At 43.3% G+C, this 23483-nt stretch overlaps 3 protein-coding genes across 3 annotated transcripts; 2 read left to right on the top strand and 1 right to left on the bottom strand.

Moving 5' to 3' along the window:
- Positions 1-2747: 2747 nt before the first annotated feature.
- clxn (calaxin) lies at positions 2748-4847 on the top strand. The gene is made up of 6 exons (XM_062530309.1): positions 2748-2883; positions 3534-3689; positions 3912-4016; positions 4132-4283; positions 4452-4556; positions 4658-4847. Exons 1-6 carry the CDS (start codon positions 2808-2810, stop codon positions 4706-4708), a joined length of 645 nt encoding a protein of 214 aa, XP_062386293.1. The 5' UTR covers positions 2748-2807; the 3' UTR covers positions 4709-4847.
- Positions 4746-6690, bottom strand: rbm48 (RNA binding motif protein 48). Its single transcript, XM_062530307.1, has 5 exons — positions 6549-6690; positions 6208-6398; positions 5979-6124; positions 5323-5870; positions 4746-4936 (listed from the first exon to the last, which is right to left on the bottom strand). The coding sequence occupies exons 1-5, from the start codon at positions 6669-6671 to the stop codon at positions 4865-4867; spliced, it is 1080 nt and encodes a 359-aa protein (XP_062386291.1). The 5' UTR covers positions 6672-6690; the 3' UTR covers positions 4746-4864.
- Positions 6691-6785: 95 nt separating this feature from the next.
- On the top strand, positions 6786-19494 carry pex1 (peroxisomal biogenesis factor 1). The gene is made up of 24 exons (XM_062530306.1): positions 6786-7173; positions 7314-7457; positions 7557-7640; positions 7792-7906; positions 8038-8726; positions 8827-8946; positions 9217-9340; positions 9627-9730; positions 9860-9951; positions 10552-10684; positions 10847-10943; positions 11056-11226; positions 11473-11627; positions 11826-12030; positions 12331-12497; positions 12976-13110; positions 14042-14106; positions 14689-14831; positions 15560-15663; positions 15990-16166; positions 16398-16631; positions 17765-17959; positions 18599-18735; positions 19095-19494. The coding sequence occupies exons 1-24, from the start codon at positions 7066-7068 to the stop codon at positions 19177-19179; spliced, it is 3783 nt and encodes a 1260-aa protein (XP_062386290.1). The 5' UTR covers positions 6786-7065; the 3' UTR covers positions 19180-19494.
- Positions 19495-23483: the final 3989 nt, after the last annotated feature.

The raw sequence follows: 23483 nt of genomic DNA, 5'->3' as shown, positions 1-23483 counted from the left end.
GTGGCGGGTGAATGAGCTTTTGTCATCCTCGGTGTCCAATGTCTGTGGGAAACTGGTAGTGACTGCTTGCCCTTGGGATGAATCAGTAGCTGCGTTTCCATTACCAATATGCGCAAAAACTTTGTCGATATTGTCTGAATATCGAAAATCATAATTTTCGCAATTGCGGTGTTTCCATTAAATAATAAACTAAATTAAAATCTCGTGTATTCTCGCGTGCTGTAAGTCAAAGGAGACATGACGGATATCAGTGTAATTCAGATTTATTTATTCTGTCCTTCCCACCAGCGCCGCTTTTGGCAAACTTCCTTTTCTCCGCCATGTATTTTTGTTTTAGAGTTTTCCATTTGGAGCGTAGAATTGGCCAGGGCTTGCGGAACCCCGCTTCATTCATTGCAGCTTCAAGGTCTTGATAAATGCTGGCATTTCTTTGCTGTTTTGAATCCAAGATATGGGTAATTCCCCTATCACGTATCAGTTCTAAAACATGTTCGGTCTCTTCGTGTACCCACACATACCGCGCCATCCTCCCGGTGCCACTTCCTGTCGACAGTCTTCTTCGTCGGTTTCGTTCCTCCTAACATCCGGTTGTTGGATCACGTGACTCGTCAGATGCGAAAAAAGTGTTTCCATTGCAGTTTTGCGAAATATACAAATTTCGATACGCTCGAAATACCACCTCACCCGAGCGCAAAAACTTTTTATCGAAAAATGTGAGTTTTTTCGAAATTTGTGTGTTTCCATTAAGCACATTTCTTTTCGCAACTCTTAATTTGCGCAATTTAATGGTCAATGGAAACGCAGCTATTGTGTCTGATTGCAGTTCGAATCATTTGTTTGAGGTTGAGGGGTATAACATACCCGTTTTTGTGGGGGTGAGCTCGATGTTTTGGTTTTTTTCAAACTGTTGAGTTGATTGTGATCTGGAGAAAGCTCTCGATCGAAGTTGAGTCTGTGAGGTTCCATTTCTGGATCTCTTTTTATCCTGTTAGGTCTGGTTATTGGTATTTCTGGGCAGTGTGATATCACCTGGGATTTTGTTCTTTGGGTGTGGATTGGTATTGATCGTCTCCAGCTGGTCTGGGATTATATTATCCGATTGTACCTGATTGACTTTGGGTCCTCACAGCTGTTCGTGTATGAGTAACCTGATTGTTGTTGTTGCCTGTTCAATGGTGCAATGGTATCTTGAATGCTTTTTAGACCTTTACGGGTCCATCTCATAGCTACTGTTCCTGCCGGCCTCTTCCCACCTATCTAGGGGGAGTTTTAGAATTTCTGTGGTCAGCTCCTCCATAGTTTGATGGTAATGCTGGTCCAGGATTTGGACGCCGGTGCGCACCCAGTTGCGGGCGTTGCCATAAAGAAACTCCATAGCCTAGTAGCCTCAGCTGGAATGGCTGGTTTGACAGCCACTGTGCCACACGGTTTAATCTAACCGGTGGTTTGGAATACTTTGATGAAAGATCATGATTCATGTGGTGTGATATTTTCAAGTATTTGAGCATGTAACGTATAGCCTGCCTAGCCCTTACCAATTCTCAAATAAGACATGTCTCGTATGCCTATTGAGAGTGTTCAGATGTTTTGTACAAAGAGAAAGAGTCTGATCCATTAGACTAATCACTTTATAACATTTAAGTCTAATCAAAGTATGGCACTTACACTGCTGTTGATCTACAGTTCTCTGCGTGCAAAGTTAACATTTGCAGGGATATGGTTTCATCGCAGACAAGGCAGGCCACCTGTGGCATGCGGGCAAACTCTGCGGAATGATACGGCAGTGGCTCAGTGTCCAACTCTTCCTGTAAAGGAGCCAAGAAAAGGATTCTTGCCATTGTTGGAGGCAGATTTAAGCTGCCGTCCAGTGTAGCTTTCCGCATCTAGTGGAACCACCATCAATTTCCTTTGACCACTGCCTCCTAAATCAGAAACACAGAATCACATATCAGACTATTGGGAAAGTGGGGAACATCAAATCAGCTGTAGGAATACCGGCTCAGTAAGTACATTTTCCACGGAATTGCCCCAATATCAATTCTGTGATCTTCCCAGGGGGCAAAACATTTTTTTTAGGAAATCAGACATGGGCTGCTATTGGTTGTCATATAAAAATGAAATCTATGATGTCTGAGGATCACAATTTGGGTGGCCAACCCGGGCAACAAGCTGCTGGAAACTACCTCAATTCTGCTTTAACTCCCCGGAATCACCAAATCATGCTTAAAAGATTGAATCATATCATGCATCCTGGGCCAGGTCTCCCTGGTAGTTTATGCTAGAAACAAACTGAGCATACCTTTCAAAAGAGTGGAAGATAGGCTTTCATCTGATACCTTGATTGTACATGTAATTAGAATGTAAGAGTTAACAATGCTGGTCCAGGATTTGGACGCCGGTGTGCAACCAGTTGCGAGCGTTGCCATAAAGAAACACCGTAGGCCTAGTATTCGGTTGGAATGGCTGGTTTTACAGCTGATTCCAGCCACTGTGCCACACGGTTTAATCTAACAGGTGGTTTGGAATCCTTTGATGAAAGATCCACAAAATTCATGTGGTGTGATATCTTCAAGTATTTGTGCATGTAACGTAGCCTGCCTAGCCCTAACCAATTCTCAAATGAGACGTGTCTCGCAACCAGATCCCGAGGGGGCAGAGTTTAAGGAACACCGTGTGTTGTTTCTGGGCTCGACTATTTTCCCTAGACAAGATGGGATCTGTTGCTATGGCAACGTGTACACGGTAGACCCCACACATCACATTGTAGAATTCCTTTTCTAAAAGTTGAACAAAAACTGCTCGCTACAATGTCAGAAATGTCTGCCATGAACAGGAAGTTAATTCAGATTCTAGCTGACACGCTTTCCAAGCAAGTGAAACGCTGTAAGTAAGTTTTTAAGTAAGTTATTAGGTCAGATGTAAACAGTGTTTCCTTGTAACGTTATCGATAGATGAGCATTGGATAGAAGCTAGCATAATGTTAACCTAGCAGCATTTTGGTCGCAGTCAACTAGCTGTAGGTGCCTAACTTCAAATCGCCTAGGCCACATTTTTAATCAGCTGAAAGTGTTGGTCCTATTACCGATGCCCCTTTTGTTAAGATTTCTATTAGGACTTTAGTAAATGCATTTACAGATTCATCAGATTCTAAAATTACAGACTTATCAAGTGAAAGTGTCTAGACTCTAGATGAACTGTCTGTTAGTGAACTATGAAGTGAAACTGGGATAATTCCTTCAGTTTCTGTAAATAATGATAACTAAAAAAAAGACACCCCTTGTTGTAAACCACCATTTAGCATCAGTAACTCATCTTTTGGGTTGGCAGATGGAATGCAGGATGATGATAGAAATCTTAACACCTTTTCAATTGTGTGAAGTTTTTTAGTGAAGACTTAGTCTAATCATATTCACAAATAATTTGTGAGTTGTGGTAGGCTACAATACGGATGTTTGAAAGAAGTGTGAGCTATGACCATGGCTTACCTCAGTCTTGTAACAACTTTTTTTCTTCTTGTCTTATTTTTTCTGCAGTTAACAAGACAGAAGCAGAATGTCTGATCCGACTGTTCAATGGTCTGATTGGAGACCAAACTGAAAGGCGGGTAGGAAATGGGCTGGATCGAGGCAAATTCAGGAATGTACTCCACAAAACATTTGGCATGACTGATGACATGATCATGGACAGAGGTAGGCTACATATTAGTCAAGGTCAGATAAACCTATTGCTCATTTTGAAATAGACTGCCATTATGTGCTAAATATCAGCAAATCAGATGTGCTCTTTCTGACTCTCTATCCAGTCTTTGATCATATTCATGGATTTTCAAGGATTTATGCTTGGTTTTCAATAATTGTGTAGCGTAGACTATGAATTGTACTGTGTTGTGAAGCCTACTCTTTTTTGTATAGTCTTTCGAGCATTTGACAAGGACAATGACAGTTATGTCAGTGTCAAGGAATGGATTGAGGGATTGTCTGTCTTCCTACGTGGCACCCTGGATGAAAAAATAAAATGTAAGATAAAATGGCTTTGCCATGTTTCAGTGACCAAGTAACCACCACTAGCATTGACAAGTTTCAGCACAAGTGATCACCATTTCACTGCATTTCTTTTCTGTCAAATTCTTAGATTGCTTTGACGTCTATGATCTCAATGGGGATGGATACATTTCACGAGAGGAGATGTTTCACATGCTTAAAAACAGCTTAATTAGACAACCAACAGAGGAGGACCCTGATGAAGGAATCAAGGACCTAGTGGAGATCACTCTCAAGAAAATGGCAAGTCAAATGCATACTAAACTAAATTTTCTGTAAATAACAGAATTAGCGAAAGCGTCACAAACATTTAAGTCTTTGACCTCTAATTTGAATTTTGGGGAAAGTGTAAAGTCTAAAGCTAATTTGATTTAAAAAAAAAAATTCACTAAATTAAACCTCCACCTATAGGACCATGACCATGATGGCAGACTGTCATATGCAGACTTTGAAAAGGCAGTGAGAGAGGAGAACTTACTCCTAGAAGCTTTTGGAACATGTCTCCCAGATGCAAAGGTAATCTTATTCACAAACTAATGAATGCATTTACTATAAAGCTTTAATGCCTTTACATGGATAAATAAACAAATACATGCCTTTTCCCCTTTTTTATGCAGAGTATACAGGCATTTGAGCAGCATGCATTCCAGGAACCTCTTGAACACTGACGACATACTTAGTATCTGAAATTGGTCTACTGAATGTCATGGCAATTATACAGGCACACAAATAAAGTGATTTATTTTTCAATAAGTTTATTTTATTACAACATCATTAAACCTTGCTGGATTCCAGCAGAAATAGAAAGGAATGGTGTGGTGTGGTTAAATTCTTCGCCTTGGCTTAGCAGTAACTGCCTTTTTCTCTGGTGGCTTTGGTTCTGGAACTGAGGCAATCTGAAACAGAATGAAATGCATTTGCTATCACTAAGGTGGCAATGCCTCTACCAATTTGTTTTTGGTTGCACTAACTTGCATGAGACAGAACAGAGTGATTATTATCATTGCTCTGCGAATGGGAATCTTCTGGGAATCTTCTGATACATACATTACTATACTACCAAATAATTGGGCTACAAAATAGGATAATTTTTTTGTATGCCGTGACTATGCGTGGTATAATGAAGAGTATTAGATTATTGACTTACATGAAGTTGGTGAAACCTATAGTAAACCAGCACATTTTGCAATTTCACTTTAACTAATTATAAACCTACTTTCAATCATATATATTATCAACATTAATATTGCACGTCTCTAATATAGCAATGTAGTACTCTTACCTTTGACATTGTGCTCCTTATCATATTGGCTGTAATGTTTAAAGAAACATCTTGTAAGTCTGTCTTTGGCATTTCCGGTAACTGGGGGCCGATAATACGTCCACCTTCATCACTGATACCCATTAACGACTGACTGATGGCCATCTCTGCTTTGCGTTTCCTACTGTCCAAGTGAGCCGGTCTTGGTAAAAATCGTATAATTGAAGATGCATTCTTGGCCGGCCTGCTGTTTGTTTCTTGGTCTCGTTGAGCCATGTGGATTTTAGGGTCTTTGCTGGGATCAACGTAGTGGTGCAAAGAGCCCATTTTGTCCTCTGTGGGTAACTCCCTCCCCGGCTGCAACGGACCAGAATGCGGCGGGTGGCACAAAAGCTTCTCTTGAGGGGGCAAAGGAAGCAAAGGAAAGCCTTGGTAATGGTCTCTGTAGCTTGAACTCCTCTCCTTTGGAGAATTCTGTGGTACCCGCTCTTCATATGTCTTCTGTGGATCGGTCCTCCCTGGTGTAGCAAGTGGCCTGCTCTCTTCACTTTTTGCCTGACGTTCCTTTTCTGCAAAGAAAGCAGAACAAGAGAGTTCATAGTACCATTTAAGGTATAATGTGTATGCACTTCTAATGTGTAAGCACTTAGAATGATGCAATGCAAACTGTCTGTCACCTTTGCTTTGAGCCACTCTGTTCACGTATCTCCTTCTGTCCTGTAATTTCTGCCTGGTATCCTCCACTGTGTCATACTCAGGGGCGTAGCACACGTGCAGTAACCCACCATAAAAGCTCTTCTCATCAGTGTTTCGCTTTGCTGCCCTGAGAGAGAAACAATTGACGTGATAACAAAACAGTACTGTGTGGCTTGGAGCTGCACATACGATTTTAAAAGTCCCCCTCACCTCGCACTTGTGAGCTTTTGAAATCTGAAAAGGAACACTTCAGTGAACTCTTCGGCAGGATACTCGTCAAGCACACGGTACTCTTCAATAGCTCCATATAGCGCGAGCAGCTGCACCAACTCGGTCATCACACCAATCGCTGGCACCCCTTGCACCAGTAAGTAACGGGATTCAAGATTGATAGTGTATACCTAAATAGAGAGATATGGCCACAAAAATGAAAACTTTTAACAGACGTTCGGACGTTTGTCAACATTAGCAAGGCAGCTAGCTAGCTGTATCTCTGCGTGCTTTACTTCCAAACAAGCTGTATAGCCACTCTAGTGAGGTTATATACTCACCTTCACAGCCTTCGGTCTCCTTCCATCTCTGTACTTTGGTCGTGTGTGACAAACAGATTTCTGTTCATGGTGTTTATACACTTTTGGACCATCCCAAACTGAAACCTGCGTGGAGGTCGCCATGTTTTCTCAACAACAACAATACCCATATACCGGAAGTAGACTGAACTAATCAAACAAGACTTGTACGATTTATATCTTCCAATCAACAGCAGAGTTGTATGATCACATGGCAGTGTCAACCTTAGATTTTTGTGACTCTAATATTGATTATAATACTAATGCACAGTAACGACAAAGATGAGATAAAATAGCTGGGATTAAAATATGTTGTATGGAAGATCGATTATGTAAAGAACATGTGCGATTGAGTACGACTGCAACGGACTTCATCGAGCTGTCATTCTTTGGACCATGCTACTATCAGGCTAACTGGAAACATCAGCTAGGGAATGCAGAACCACTAAGTTAAGATATTTATGGAAATCATAGTGAAACTTCTGGATCAAGCGAAGTAATGTTGGGCAGTCATGGGATTCAACCCGTCACAGTGGTGTTTAACAACGCAAAAAACTGCTTCCTGCATTTGCCATCGAGTTTGATCACAAAACTATCATTGCTTGAGGTAACGTTAACTGCTACAAACAACAAGTTGTCATTTGTTTACTTGGTGAAACAGTTCGTTGTCTTTGAATTAACACAAAGTTTAAAACTATAGACACAAGTCCACTTTATGTAATTGAACCATTTCATTACTCAAAGCAGAATCAGATCCTAGAGCTGTCCTGGGATGGCAGTCCCTCCGTCTTTCTTAGCTGGACAAGGGGCAGACACACGACAGCTCAAGACAATCCTGTCGAGCTAAGTCGTCAACTGGCGGAGAAACTTGGACTTAAGGAGGGAGAGCAGGTAACTTGGAACTTGCAGACGTGTGTGCAGAACAGTCTTATCCTGGGTACGTTTCCCTTACTCCTCCATCATTTGAAAACTCTGTTGTTGGTCTTCTAGGGTTTTCTGCGACCTTGTCAAAATGTGCAGTCGGTGCATCAGGTGTTTGTGGAGCCACTCTCCTCGGATGACTGGGAGATCCTGGTAGGTAGCCTATGCGGTGTGTCAGGTGTTCATGCACCTCAGAATTTGTATTGTATTGTGTTTCTGATTTTGAAAATGTCTTCTTAATAATAAGTATGTATGTATAGGTCCATCATAGTTCCAATTTTGTTTTGTGAATGACTTTATGTAGGAGCTTCACAGTATAGCACTGGAACACCAGTTGCTTGATCAGATCCGAGTGGTGTATGAGGATGCTGTTTTTCCTGTGTGGGTGGACCAGCGAACGCTTATATACATCAGAATAGGTTTGTATATCTAGAGTTTATTGTATTATTGAGTTTGAATAATATGCACAATATACTGTATGCAAGTCAAGAGTCTGGTTCTTGGAGACATGCTCATGAAAGAGTCTTATTCCTTTTTCTTTATCCTGCAGCCTCCTTGTCACCAAGTGTGCCTTATGGGCGACTGGAGCAGTTCACAGAGTTGATGGTCTCTCCCAAAATCAGGAGTGGAGAACAGGGCGCCCCTATGGGGTCGGCCCACCTGAACCCAAGCCAGAGTCTCCACACAGCTCATCAAACCTCTGATCAGTTCGCCTCCGCGGAGAGCATGTCTCAAGAGTCACCAGGTGACCAGCTGGACGTTAACCAGAGCCATCTGAACCAGCAGCAGTGGGGTGGAATAGCAGATTTTAAAAGCCTGTTGAGATACGTGTTCACAGGGGGCCGTGAGGCCAAGGACGCTCCACCTGTTCTCACGATCCCCACCATCTTCAGTGACTGTGTTTTGAGAGTGTGCAGAACTCCTCCTCGTTTTGCCAGTCACCTGGGTGCCATTTACGGGGAGGTCCACATGCTGCCATTGGCCCAGCACGAGGTGCAGTATCTCAGCAGTAGACAGCCTGAGATAACGTATGGGAAACTCTCCAAGGTGGCCTCTCCAAAGGAAGCAAACGAGAAGGCCAAGCAGGCCATGGAGAAGAGCAAGAACGAAGTCAAATCCAGTGTGGATGCGGAGGATCGGGAAACGGATTTGGTTCTGGTCAGGGTGAAGTGTCACCTTGGAGACCTTGATGACCAGGCGTCTTTTCAAAGGGGGGAGCTCCACAGTGGGAGGTTGTGGGTGAGTCGTAAGCACATTTCTTATCCTGCTAACTTGTAAGAAGAATGCAGTAACCATTTTTGCCTCAATCACGCACTTGTCTATACTTTATTTACTTCAGATTCCGAAGGCTTTGAGGAACAGGTTGAAAATAGACCTCCATTCAGCTGTGCGACTGAGGCCAGTGAAGTCAACTCCAAGAGTGGCCTTGTCTGTCAGGTTGCAGCCAGTACAGGCAATGGTAATATTTTCTCCTATCACACAGACTTACTGCTAATGGTCTTCATTGGTAATTAGTGGTCATTTAATAAAAACAAAGTATTTCAAAGGCTAGTTTGGAATCAGAATCAGAAGGAAATTGTGTGCAAAAAGTAAAATAATTGACCTGTGACCCTTCCTTGTCACTGCAGTATTGGTAAATGTGTTTATTCTCTCCTCCATGTCTATTCAGGTGTGTAAGAATGAATGTTGTGTCTCTTTTCAATCACTTGCCTTTCATGCCCTACTGCAGCCCCAGACTGTGGGAGAGGAGGAGGTCCGCACTGGCTTCCTGGAGTGGCTGCACTCCCAGAGCCACGAGCCGCTGGCCTGCCTGACCAGCCGCTTCAGCTTCATCCTCCTGCCAAACGGAGAAGGTGCGTCCTTCAGACTAGCGCATTCTGCCTTCTCACAAAGGAAATTGCGACAAAAACGTCATTAAATGTGCCATGATGATTTGACGTGATAATATGCATTGGTTATGAGTTTGAGTTTATATGAGTTATGAGTTTTGTCTTACGTACTGTATGACCTGATGCTTAATTTGTGTCTGTGGCTGCACTCTCAGAGCACAAGGTGGTAAAATTTGCAGTGTTACAGCAGCAAGTAGCGCAAAAGCAAGAATCTTAATAAAATAAAATATTTTTTACTGTGTTTCCTTAGGAAAGTCCGAGTTTGCCTTGGCTGTGTTGAAACCAGAACCCTCTGAGACGCATACAGATGAGCTTTTCCTATTAACAAGTTTGCTTCAAAAGAAAGACATACAGGTATTACACTTTCTGGTACCTGGTATTCATCTGTAATCACTATCAGGTTGTAATTACATTGGGTAAAGTTTTGGGTTCGGGGGTTTCATGTTGTCACATGAAATTTGATGCACTAATATTCTCATCTAGGTCGACCTAGAGCCAGTCAGTCCAGACTCTTCTGATTCTGTGAAAGATTCAGAGGAAATTCATGAGGATTTCCCTTCCCTCAGTTGTCTTGGGTAAGAAAGAATATCACCACCATAGTCACAACTTGATTTTAGGGGCCTGAAAATAACTATATTTACCTGCTGTTAAAACAGGCAGCCCTTGGTACATTGAATGTACAGTATTCCTGTATAGGAATGTAGGACAACCAATGCTGACTTCATACATACGTACAGTATATTTTACACATTACTCAAAATTATTGGATAGGAGCACTTTATACAGTATGATGAAACAAATTTTAAGAAAAGAGGTGTCTATAGAAAGTCTATAGAACAATGTTATCTTTTCTGGACTTAAGCACACATAACATTTTAGCCCCAAATGGTTAGCAAGGGTAAAGCATGTGTATAACCTATACATTTTCCAAAAATGATACATTTCAGTTTGGGCTCACTTCAACTAAGTAAGCTTGATTGAAGCCAATATCTTTTATCTTTTAATTAATAATATAATTTTTTTTTTTAAATTAAGGGAAAGCTCAAATAAAACCAACGAATCATCTCCCCTCTGTGTTGTGAGTTAAAGGAATAGCACTGGATGCTTAATTCACTGAATGAATGGTGTTCACTCACTGTTGTCTTGCTGTGGTTGTCTCCTTCTCTCTTGAGCAGGGCTATGGCTGAGCTCGGTGCGTTGGCGTTTGAGCACATCTCTCACAGCCTGATGGGAGGCCCGCTGTCCCAGGAGCTGGTGGCCTCTGGTGTTGGACTGCGGAGTGGAGCCCTGCTCATCACCGGAGCCAAGGTAACCTTTGACCTCTGACAGCAGAGATGAGTGTTTTTCTTAGCAACTGCATTCACCACAGTGAAAATCCATATTACATGCCTATGTATGTGTCCATTTGGGGGTTAAGTAGCTTTCCCAGTGGTGTATTATCACAAAAATGTTTAATTTTTCAATCCACAGGGAAGTGGAAAGTCTTCTTTATCCAAAGCACTTTGCCGGAAAGCTGTAGATGACTTAGATGCTCACATTGAAGTAGTGGATTGTAAGATGTTGAAAGGTCAGGCATTTATTCATTTCTTCTGTCACATCTAAGGATTTGTGTTTTAACATGGGTGTTCAATCTATGACATTGGATCTATAAAATGTAACGTCTTTCTCCGTCCACTCAGGAAAGCGAGCCGACACTGTTAGGCAAAGGCTGGAGGAGATTGTTGAGCAGGCAGTGTGGAGACAGCCCTCAGTGGTCCTTTTGGATGATCTACACCTGCTGTCTGCAGCTGCTGCTTCTCCAGAGCACGAGCATGGCCCAGAGGCTTTGATGCATCTGCACATCGCCCAAAGTATGACCATATTGATTTAGAAAAATATATATTTCCAACAATTCTTAAAAAGTTATTTTATTATTAGAATCACTGTCTGTGCAAATGGACATTATTTGTTCATGCCTTGTACACTTCAGGGATATTCATACTCATGATTACTGTACTTAGACTCTACTCACTATGACTGCTGGTCCTGATCAGAGTGCTATGTGTGCTGCAGTCAGGTCAATGAGAGGATGCCCATTTTCGTGTATTGTCTTTCAGGTCTGAAAGATGTTGTGGATGATGTTATTGAGCGGGGCAGTCTGGTTGCCCTGGTTGTAACTGCCCAGAGTGAGGACTCCTTGCACCCATCCCTCAGAGAGGTGCAGGGCACCCACCTCTTCCAGAGCTTTGCCCACATCCAAAGCCCAGATAAGGTAACCCAAAAGACTACATTTCCCATAATTCAACACAAATTGAAATTGAATTCTTAAACCTGTAATATTGTCCTGGATAGATTTAAAGTGCTAGCAAGTGTTTGCCTATGCTAACTATTTTATAGTCATTTTGTATAAACACATCTGCTAATGCTAAGTACTTATAACCTTAACCATATGAAACCTCCTTGCTTTCAGGCCCAGAGAGTGGAGATCTTGAGGTCTCTCATGCTCAGTAAGAGCAGCCTGTGTCCAGACTGCTCCGAGACGCTTGACCTTGAGGCTGTGGCCAAGCAGACGGAGGGCTACCTGCCACGGGACCTGTCTCTGCTGCTGGAGAGGGCAGTGCATGCCAGCGTGGTCAACAACAAGGGCTACAGCAGTGCACTGGATAAGCTTGGAGGTGCTCAGTTCTCTTCGAATAGACTGATTTAGGCTGACCATAACCTATGACCGTTTTGAGTAGCACTGCTCCTGCCCTTTAGGCTACCTGCCCTTCTCACTTCTTCAGAGACACTTTGTATAAGAATTATAACCATATCAGAATTGTAAGCATATGATAAGAATAAGCATATACTCCCCCCCCCACACCCCCAGTAGCACAGCTCTGCACCCCTCACTTCTTCAGACTACTTATACTTTGTATAAGAATTATTTCCGTATGTTACTTCTGACTGTCCTGTTCCCTTGCCTGACTGGACAGAGCTGCGTGTGACCTGGCCAGACTTTGTGCACGCTCTGAGGGACTTCATTCCGCCTTCGCTGTGGAGCGCTCAGCTCCAGTCCCCTGGTGTGGCCGGCATTGAGAGTGTCGGGGGACTGAGTCAGGCTCGCCAGATGCTGATGGACACCATCCTACTGCCCGCCAAGGTAGGGGATGATAACCTACTGTAGTGATGGTTTTTTTTTTGAAAAAGCGAAAAGTGTTTTGAGGCAAGTCTGTATTGTAAAAACAATGGCTGGGTTTCCCAGATTTGTTAAGAAGCTCTTTAGTGCTAAGAACTTCTTAAAAGCGCTCTAAGAACGTCCTAAGAAGTTCTTAGCACTTAAGAGCTTCTTAAAGAATCTGGGAAACACGGCCAATATCAGTTCTAGATCAGCTTAAATGGAGAATGTAATTTGTTGTGGAGAATGTATTGTGTACATTCTGTGTATACTCCCTTTTTTGAAAAAGAAAAATCACAAACACACACCCTTCTGATTTAGACTCACTCATCTCTCTCTCTCTCCCTCCCTCTCTCTCTCTCTCTCTCTCTCTCGCTCTCACTCTCTCTCTCTCCCCCTCTCTCTCTCTCTCTCTCTCTCTCTCTCTCTCTCTCTCTCGCTCTCTCTCCCTCTCTCCCTCCAGTATCCAATCCTGTTCTCTAAGCTGCCAATCCGCCAGCGCACGGGGTTGCTTCTCTATGGAGCGCCAGGTACGGGCAAGACCCTTTTGGCTGGAGCCGTGGCCAAAGAGAGCGGCATGAACTTCATCAGTATTAAGGTACCTTGCTGGGCTCACAGAGCAGAACCCTCCACGGGTCACGCTAGAGCAATTACTAAAGCAAAAGTTGTTTTATCCTGGGATACGTTGTTGTTTTTCTTTTGGGACAGTCATTTGAAAAGAATGCTACTGTGTTCACAGCATGAAATGTCAATTCACATTATTATTCAGCTCTTCAGTTCAGAGTGCTGCAGAATGTTCCATTCACATGAATGGGCCTTCCCAAAGTTTGGAGGTCCATTAAATGTGTATAATGTCCACTTTACTTATGCTGTGAGTGTGAAATTACCACTGTCAATGGCAACGAGTTTAGTGCTTCTGATTTTTGCTTATCATTTGCTTCTCGCCTTTTTAGCAAAGATTTTACCATCATCATGGGGTTAAAGCATTTTCATTGTCAGTAACTACAATAGAAATCTCACTTGGCAAAGTAAACAAATTATATCAAAGTAGCTTTCACACCACAGTGCTTTAAATAGTAAAAGCAGAAACCTGTGTTATAGTCCAAATATATTTCTTTGAGCGTGTATTCATAGAAGTGGCTGTTACGAACCTCATCAGCATTTACAGTAAAGCACACCTGGCTGCCCCACTCAGACCCATTCCTGTGGCTTTTTCTCATCTGCTGCACTGCAGGGGGGAAAGCAGTCGCCAATAAAGGGGAGATAGTAGAGCCATGATGAATGGATTCATTTGCCACCTGGCACCGTTAATATCAATGAAATGTAATTGTGTTTGGGTGGGAGAGTTTATGATTATTCTATGGCGCACTTGTAAAACGCAATAATCTGCTAAAGGTGTTTTTATGAGCTAACTCTCTTTCTTTCCCTCTCCCTCTCCCTCTTTCGTTCTCTGTCCCTCTCCCTCCCTCCCTCTTTATCTCTCTCTGTCTCTCTCTCTTTCGTTCTCTCTCCCTCTCTGACTCGGGCAGGGTCCTGAACTTCTCAGTAAGTACATAGGAGCAAGCGAGCAGGCGGTGCGGGATGTGTTCCAAAGGTCAGTCTGCTCTTTTGTTTTATGCACTGAGAGCGAGCTTGCTCTCTCCCCTGTCCCTGACTGCCAGACTGGGTGTGTGATTTAGATACTCAGTCCCTTCACTTGTTTATTTCTGCCTTAAGGGCTGTTCACACCCAGAACGATAATTGTAATGATAACGGCAAAAAAGTATCAGTCTAGTTAACGTAAATGGCAACGTTCACACATAAACTGTAATGATAATGACATAAAGAACATCATGGATATCATCACGGTTCCATTTTTAGTTATCGTTATAGATAGATAGATAGATAGAATCTTTATTGTCCTATAAGGATATTCCGTATAATTATCGATAGTATCTAATGGCTCTTAAACCATTAATCTGTATCTGTAACTGTAGACCTTGAAACTTTGAGTGGACATCATCAAAAGATGAGTAACGTTACAGTATAATGTTATCAGTGGAGATACTGTGTAATATGAGAGAGACTGCAGTATATCCGCGGCCATGTGTTGGGTTTGGGTTGTGTGAGAACAGAGGAGGAGGGAGGAGTCCGACCCTGATGGCTGACCGCAGGACGTTGTCTTTGCCTGTTACAGAGCCCAGGCCGCCAAGCCGTGCATCCTCTTCTTCGACGAGTTCGACTCGCTGGCCCCCCGCCGAGGCCATGACAGCACGGGGGTCACCGACCGCGTGGTCAACCAGCTGCTCACACAGCTGGATGGAGTGGAGGGCCTGGAGGGTATGGATGACTCACGCATACGTGTTTACACACATACCCGTCATGTTGTTTACATACACAGGCATACAGTACATACACAGGCATACAGTACATACACACACACTGTACTGTATGTTGCACACACAATCATGTACATATCCACAAAGAAAGTATGCTTTTAAATAGCTGATGTTAATGAGTGTAAGGATTAATATTGGATGTGTTGGAGTTTTTCAAGGGAGTAATCTAAGACCATACCAGCTAGCGCAGTATAACATAAAGTGGGGCAGTCATAAAGGATACTCTAAAGTGAATTAGGAACATGCTCGCTCGTTGTTATACTTTTTGTAAGCTGTTAGTGCAAGGGGTCTTTACAAGTTTACATGGACTGAGAGATTTTCAATGTAATTCATTTTCAAATTAATTCACCATTTTTTTTAATGGTGTCCCAAGGCAATTTGCAGAGCCTAACATGAACTTGGATCACCATATTCCTATAGTGTACAGTATATCCTACATAATCCTGATCCTCATATTCTAATGTAAGATGTTAACTGCTTCGAATCCGGCCTGCGGTCATGTCCCGATCCCGCCCCATCTCTCTCTCCCACTTGCTTCCTGTCTACTCTTCACTGTCCTGTAACAATAAAGACAAAAAGGCCAAAAAATATACTTAAAAAAAAAAAAAAAGATGTTAACTGCTTGGATTATGGCTCTGACAATCTGGGCTCTGCCTCTGGGCTCTGTAGGTGTGTACGTGTTGGCTGCCACCAGTCGTCCTGACCTGATTGACCCAGCCCTGCTAAGACCAGGGCGCCTGGATAAATCCCTATACTGTCCTCCACCGGACCAGGTCAGTGTCTACTGTCTACCGAGCACAACCAAATGCAGGTTTATTATTTGTTTAGTTTGTATGACAGATCAGACAAAGTGATTGAGGTTATGGACCTCATACACCTGCTGAATTCTGGTTCCTTGTGTTCCTTATTACCTAACCTTTTGTATGGTTGCTAGTATAGACCATAGGTATTCCACAAGTCTTCTACATGTCAAAGATAGATAGATACATGTAGATAAATAGATAGATACTTTATTGATCCCCAAGGGGAAATTCCAGGGGAAAGCTTGCTTCTAAAGTTGTAATTGAAAGACTCATGTATGTGGGGGTGTTGGTTCCAGGAGGCCCGTTTGGAGATCCTCCGAGCTCTGACCCGATCGCTGCCGATGGGCGCGGACACGGACCTGGAGGAGCTGGCGGCAGCGACGGACATGTTCACGGGGGCTGACCTGAAGGCTCTTCTGTATAATGCCCAACTGGAGGCCATCCATTCCAGTCCTGGGGTCAACCTACTGCATGTGAGCCCCCAGAATTGGGTGTAACACACTGTCTAGATGGATGGATGGGTGGATGGATGGATGTATGGACAGATAAATGGATGGATGGATGGATGGATGGATGGATTATTGATCTCGAGGGAAATTTAGGTGTCCAGTATCATATACAACACATGACATCACACACACACACACACACACACACACACACACACACTTTTTTCTCACCTGACCTCCTCTGTTCCCCACTAGGAGCTGGGCTCGGGGTCGGACAGTGACGGCAGCCTGTCCTCCATGATCTTCCTGAACCACAGCAGCGGGTCAGACGACTCGGCCGGAGAGGGCGACGGCGTGCTGGACCCGCCCGTGGTCCTGCTGGACCCCAGCGGCGACATGCCCCCGGAGATCCCCCGCCCCAACATGTGGAGGCTCTACTTTGGCAGCTCCTACGAGTCGGAGCTGGACAACCCGTCCCCACCGGACCTGGTCAGTCACAACCTCTTTGTGTGTCTGTGTTTGTTTTAGATGCGTTTCAATTACCTTATCTTTTTTTGTGGCCCAGAAATGTGTTGATTGCTTTTTTGTTGTTGTTGCTGCGGTGGCTTTTCTTTCTGGAGGAGCGTTATATCTCTAAAGTTAATAATGTACTTACTCTTGCCCTGAAGACATTTAATTACAATTTTATTACTGCGCTGTAAAATGTTGACGTTTTAAATAGATCTGAAGAAGTATTTGGATGCAGGTTGCATTGTTCTACAGTGGGTTTAAAAAACAAACAAAAAAAGCAACCCATTTCCTTTGGCAATGTTCAATCTCACAAGATGTTTGCTAAAAGCAGAGCATCTGTGTTATTGATTCAGTCTATCTCAGATCAGTGTTGTACAAGAAGGCATTTGTAGCCCTGCGAGTCTGCAAGACTCACAAACACGAAGCACATTGTTCTCCTCCGTCTACTCCTCTCATGCCACATACCCTAATACATGCACTACCAACAGAGAGGGTTAAAGCGGAGCAAGAGGCACAAAGGTTCGATTCAATTTCCGCGTTCGAAATCCCCCTTTAAGCAGACCTAGAAAGTGACGTTACATTTGAACTGAACTGCTTGAGAGATCGATATCCCACTATGACGTCTTTGCTGCACGCCTCTTTAAGCAGACAGGAACTGTTCGAATTTTACCTCCATAGAGATGCATTATGTTGCTCTATCTTGTCAGTAATGAAAGATCTTTGCTACCAACTTGACACACACCTCATATTGGATCACAGTACCAATCCTCGGTACATTCATGCCCATCTTTATCTTTAGTATTTGGTATTTTACTGCTCTTTTAATCATGTTGATGTGTTTTATTTGCTTTGTATCATGTTTGTATCACCTGTTTACATTGTAATGTATGTTGTGTGTGGTGTCTTAAGCTGCTGGGACCTTGAATTTCCCCTTGGGGATCAATAAAGTATCTATCTATCTATCTATCTATCTGTCTATCTATCTATCTATCTATCTATCTATCTATCTACCTACCTACCCATCCCACCTACCTACCTACCTACCTACCCACCCACCTACCTACCCACCTACCTACCCACCTACCTACCTACCTACCTACCCTCTCTCCCAGAATTCCCTGGGTCCCTCGGGTCCCAACTCTACGGGTCCGGACGTGACGGGGGCGTCGGTGAGGGAGTCGGGCCCGTCGCCGGTGCCGGCCTTCATGGCGTCGGTGCAGCAGGGCTTCCAGGAGCTGAACCCAGAGCAGGTGGAGCGGCTCCGCGCCCACGTCTGCACACTCAAGAGCAACTACCGCCGCACACCGGTCAGTGCCACACACACACACACACACACACACACACACACACAGTTCACACATACACACAGTTCACACACACACACACACACACACACACACACACACACACACACACACACACTACACACACACACACACACACACACACACACACACACAGTTCACACACACACACACACACACACACACTGACACACACGCACACAGTTCACACATACACATGAAGTACTGCAGGAATACTCTAGAAATCTGTAAACTTAGCATATATATTAATTGAGGTACACCGTTAATACACTTTGTAGTATGCACACGTACAACAGAAAGACACTTTCTTACATACTTACAAGACATAAATACTTGCATATATAATAGGAGGTACAGCACAGTTGAAGTCTGCACACTTTATATCAAATGTGCATTAACATCACTAGTGGTGTGCACACACAAACCAGCCATCAGCTTTATCAACCACAGACAGGCTGCACAATACTCTCTGCATTACCCGATATAACTAATGTTTTTCACATTTTCACTAAGAACACACATGCACGTGCGCGTACTCACATATCCCCTTCCCCCCACACACACACACTCACACTCCATCTGAGTGTTTACGTTCAAACGTCTCCCTGGTTGTGTGTCCAGGAGGACTCCCCGCTGGCCCAGGCTGCCGGCGGCCCCGCTAGGCTGTCCCTGCTGCTCTGCCAGGCCCACCTCACCGCAGCGCTCGCCGCCACACGGCCCTCCGTCAGCAGGGAGGAGTGGAGGAGGTACACCGAGATGTAAGTTAGCATGCCGTTACGCACACACACACACACACACACACACACACACACACATACACACACACACACACACACACACACACGCACCAGCACACGCACACACATCAGTATCAACAATGGTGCCATGGAAGAGTGTATTTCTGAATGATTAGATAGATAGATAGATAGACATACCTTTTTGCAACACAAAAAAAAATAATACTATTGCTCTGTAATTGTTAACAGAAAGTAGCTCAAGCCAGAAAAGGGAAATGGTTATGGTCATTTTGATATGTTTCATGTGCATGAGTTGGTGTATTGGTTGAGTTGTAAGAAATACGGTAAGTGAAGGTTTCTTTTTCTCTTCTGTTTTCTAGGTACGAATCCTTTGGAGCCTCTCGACAGTCCAAGACTCAGTCTGCAGCTGCCTTCAAACCAGGCCAAAGAGTGACTCTGGCGTAATGTAAACACACACACACACACACGCACACACACACTGTGCTGAGCTGTGAGGTGATGATGTTACTTTGACAGTGAAGGTAATATAAACTGTAGCTCATGTGCAGCAGAACTATTGTTTGTTTACAACCAATGTATATAAGGGAATGTAGCAATTGTTTGTTTTTGCTACTGTACATAATTTAAATAATTTAAATCACTATGACTGTGACAACAAACATTTCAATGAAATTGTGGTGTTTTGAAGCACTAGATTCTTTTAATAATGAAATCAGAAAAATTTGATATTAAAAACAATTCAGATATATTACATGACAAGAGCCTGTGTTTTGGAGTTATTGTGAAACAGTATCCGATATCACAATTCACAAATACAAAATCACTCCTCTCCAGGAGAGGGCAGTGTTGGCACAGCGTTCTCACCCCTCAGCTTCAGCTGAGGCACTGAGCTACACAAACTTAATGTTTGGCTTTTGGCTCTATTACTCAACAAGGCAGCCATGCCCGCAGCTAGTGGATTCAAGCCCACTCACACTCCACACCTGGTCAGTATGAAATCCCACCTCTGGTATGTGGAAGCAACGAGAGAGAGAGAGAGAGAGTCTGTGAGGGGCTCAGTTCTTTGAAGTAGTTCCACTCCAATCTTGGGAGAGGTGTTAGGCTGTTTTTAAGTTTATTGTCTCTCGTTCTCTCTACCCCTCTCTTACCCCCTCTCTCCACTCTCCTCTTCCTGAACTCCTCCAGTGCCAGTTTGTGCTTTTCTCGTAGCTCACTGACTCTGCAGTTTTGGAGAGAGAGAGAGAGAGAGAGAGAGAGAAGCTGCAGGGGCTTATTTCTCCTGACTTCACACTGTGACCGGAAGAAGCTTCCTCTGCCCACACACGCCACAGTCACATGGGGGGGTCCGAGCCGCCTGGAGTCCAGGCCAGCGCTTTTGTTCTTGCCCTGGGTGTCAGTGCATAGGCGTGTGCTGACACCCACCCACACACACACACACACACACACACACACACACACAGTCACAGTATCAGAGATGCACAATTGCACACTCATGAGCAAGTTGCACGTGCAAAATAAATTGATAAATAAATAAATAAATAGATGAATAAAATGAGGGGGTGGTAAGTACAGTGGCAAGAAATAGATCAGTGGAATCCAGAAGAACATTCTGGTCCAAACACAAACAGGAGAGAAATAAAGACACCAACTCAATATAGTACACAAGAGGCCCTGCCTGCTGAGACTCATCCGTTAATACCGATTCAGTAGCACTGCACAGCCAGTGAGTGAGCACACACACTTCCTCTCAACTCTTGGGGCCTTGCTTTCTTTTATTCTGGGATTTATCTGGACACGCATGTACAGTATTTCAGAGCTAGGAGTGTAATGTAATACCATTTCAAGACCAATATGTTCCACACCGTGGACATTATGCATTCATAAAGTGGTAATCTGCAAAACACGCTTCACATATGGCCCAACAAGATCCCATCTGAAGAAACAGACAGAAGAAAGGACTTAAAAACAAAACACACATTTTCCTTGTACCATGAAAGAATAAAGCAAAACTCACAGCCCTTAACACTACCACCACCCATCCATCCATCCATCCATCCCACTGGCCCCATGGCTGTCAGTTCTCCATCATCAGTCCTCCACCCTCCGTTGATTTCACCTCTCTCTGAAGAACACAAACCAACTGAGAAACAAAAGGAGCAAAGATGCCCAATTGACTTCTGAGATGCCGAGAGAGGGGAAGGAAGAGAGGGAGCGACCGAGTGAAAGAGAGAGCGAGAGAGAGAGAGAGCGATTAGAAAAAAAATGGATTCTAGCCGTCTTCACTGTCACAAGGAGACAGATGCACAGAGAGGCAGAAAAACGCGGCAGTGTGGTAAATCAGCGCTAGCTCGCGGAGAACAAACAAGCACAACAAACAAAAAAGAAGAGACACAACCAAAAATAACACAAACGTCCTCCATAAATAACCTGCTCTGAACTGCAGAAAACATTGCAGGTTCATCCAGAGGACGTCTTCAGATCTCTCTTTAAAAAATTTTTTTTTAAAAAAGACATCCAGCGGCGGGACTGGCGGTGACAGTACAAGGGCTCACTCTGGAGGAATGATCGCGGAGACGAAGTGACAGAGAGATGGGAGCACAACAGCTGCCTCTGCTACTTGGGACAGTTTACCGTGACAAATGCCAACAAAGCTGAACGGACGCCTGCTAGGGACCTAAACAAACCCTGACTGCTACCTCACATGGGCACCTTTAGTTCAATGAGAACTATAGGAAGTTGTATATTAATATGTTCATGTACAGTGCCTATAGAAAGTCATCATACCCTTTTGAAATAGTTACTTTTTTTGTCTTACAGCCTGAAATCAAAACCCATTTTTAAAAAAATCTTTTCCAGTTTTATTAACAAATTTAGCTGTACAACATCAAAATAATGAAAAAAAAGTAAACAGTTCTGAAAATTAATAAAAAATGAAAAACTAGAATAACAGGGTTGGAAAAGTCATCATACCCCTGACTTAATACTTTGTAAAGCTTCCTTTTGCTTTCATTACAGCCATCAATCTGTTTGGATATGTCTCTATTATTGCTTTGCACACCTAGATAAGGGAATATTTGCCCAATTTTCCGTACAGAAATGTTAAAATTTAGTCAAATTCTGTAGGGAATGGCGATGGACTGCTCTCTTCAAGTCAATCCACATATTTTCTATAGTATTTAAGTCAGGGCTCTGACTTTGCCACTCAAGGATATTCACCATCCTATCCTTAAGCCACTGCTTTGTTCTTTTGGCAGTATGTTTAGGATTATTGTCGTGTTGGAAGGCGAATGACCTCCCCATCCTCAGCTGTCTAGGAGAGGGACGCAGGTTTTCCTTAAGAATGTGGGTGTATTTGGCAGCATCCATTTTCCCTTCTATCCTGACCAATTGCCCAGTTCCCGCTGAAAAGAAACATCCCCACAACATAATGTTGCCCCAACCATGCTTCACACTAGGTATGGTGTGTTTTGGGTGGTGTACTGTGTTGGTTTTCGCCAAACATTGCGCTTGGAGTTCAGTGCAAAAACACATCTGGAATATTCTGCTACCATGTGGAAAAAGCTTATATGGTCAGATGAGACTAAGATCGAACTTTTTGGAGACTAAGATTGAAGTTTTTGGACTGAGCTCCAGGCGCTAACCAAACACAGTATACACACCCAAACACACCCAAAACACACCATACCTACTTTGAAGCATGGTGGGGGCAACATTATGTTTTGGGGAAGTTTCTCTTCAGCGGGGACTGGGCAATTGGTCAGGATAGAAGGGAAAATGGATGCTGCCAAGTACACCAAAATTCTTGAGGAAAACCTGCGTCCCTCTCCTAAACAGCTGAGGATGGGGAGGTCATTCGCCTTCCAACACGACAAAAATCCTAAACATACTGCCAAAAGAACAAAGCAGTGGCTTAAGGATAGGATGGTGAATATCCTTGAGTGGCAAAGTCAGAGCCCTGACTTAAATCCTATAGAAAATATGTGGATTGACTTGAAGAGAGCAGTCCATCGCCATTCCCTACAGAATTTGACTAAATTTTAACATTTCTGCACGGAAAATTGGGCAAATATTCCCCTATCTAGGTGTGCAAAGCTATAATAGAGACATATCCAAACAGATTGATGGCTGTAATGAAAGCAAAAGGAAGTTTTACAAAGTATTAAGTCAGGGGTATGATGACTTTTCCAACCCTGTTATTCTAGTTTTTAATTTTTTATTAATTTTCAGAACTGTTGACTTTATTTTCATTATTTTGATGTTGTACAGCTACATTTGTAAATAAAACTGGAAAAGATTTTTTTTTTAAATGGGTTTTGATTTCAGGCTGTAAGACAAAAAAAGTAACTATTTCAAAAGGGTATGATAACTTTCTATAGGCACTGTAAATGTACTGTATATACTAGGTATAGACACACACACACACACATACACACACACACACACACACACACACACACACACACACACACATACACAAACACACACAGACCTTTTGTGTGAGGCCTTGCAGTATTCATTACTGATCAGACAAGTTGGTGCCCATTTCTAGACGTGCCACTTTCATGGTCACGCTTGGCCATTCGGCTTACTGTATAGGCTTTCGCTCTGAGCAAGAGAGAGATGATTTGAGCTGTGCTGGTGGCATCTCCAACCGAATTGACATCGAGAGTCAGTCGAGGGCAATCCGTGCATGATTTTAATCCAAGATCTGCTTCTCGAGTGTGTGTGTGTGTGTGTTTGTGTGTGTG

This window comes from Sardina pilchardus, chromosome 24 (genome assembly GCF_963854185.1).
Source record: "Sardina pilchardus chromosome 24, fSarPil1.1, whole genome shotgun sequence".
NCBI classification, from domain to species: domain Eukaryota; kingdom Metazoa; phylum Chordata; class Actinopteri; order Clupeiformes; family Clupeidae; genus Sardina; species Sardina pilchardus.
Note: the sequence above shows the minus strand (reverse complement) of the source record. Positions and strands in the feature narration are given on the sequence as shown.

Coding starts and splice junctions, on each gene's coding strand:
- rbm48 (XM_062530307.1), bottom strand. CDS start 6,671: ATGGCGACCTCCACGCAGGTTTCAGTTTGGGATGGTCCAAAAGTGTAT. Junction 6,125..6,207: donor CAAAAGCTCACAAGTGCGAG/GTGAGGGGGACT, acceptor TTTCTCTCTCAG/GGCAGCAAAGCGAAACACTG. Junction 4,937..5,322: donor TAAGGAGCACAATGTCAAAG/GTAAGAGTACTA, acceptor ATTCTGTTTCAG/ATTGCCTCAGTTCCAGAACC.
- clxn (XM_062530309.1), top strand. CDS start 2,808: ATGTCAGAAATGTCTGCCATGAACAGGAAGTTAATTCAGATTCTAGCT. Junction 2,884..3,533: donor TTCCAAGCAAGTGAAACGCT/GTAAGTAAGTTT, acceptor TTTTTTCTGCAG/TTAACAAGACAGAAGCAGAA. Junction 3,690..3,911: donor TGACATGATCATGGACAGAG/GTAGGCTACATA, acceptor TTTTTTGTATAG/TCTTTCGAGCATTTGACAAG.
- pex1 (XM_062530306.1), top strand. CDS start 7,066: ATGTTGGGCAGTCATGGGATTCAACCCGTCACAGTGGTGTTTAACAAC. Junction 7,458..7,556: donor GACTTAAGGAGGGAGAGCAG/GTAACTTGGAAC, acceptor TTGGTCTTCTAG/GGTTTTCTGCGACCTTGTCA. Junction 9,341..9,626: donor CCTCCTGCCAAACGGAGAAG/GTGCGTCCTTCA, acceptor GTGTTTCCTTAG/GAAAGTCCGAGTTTGCCTTG.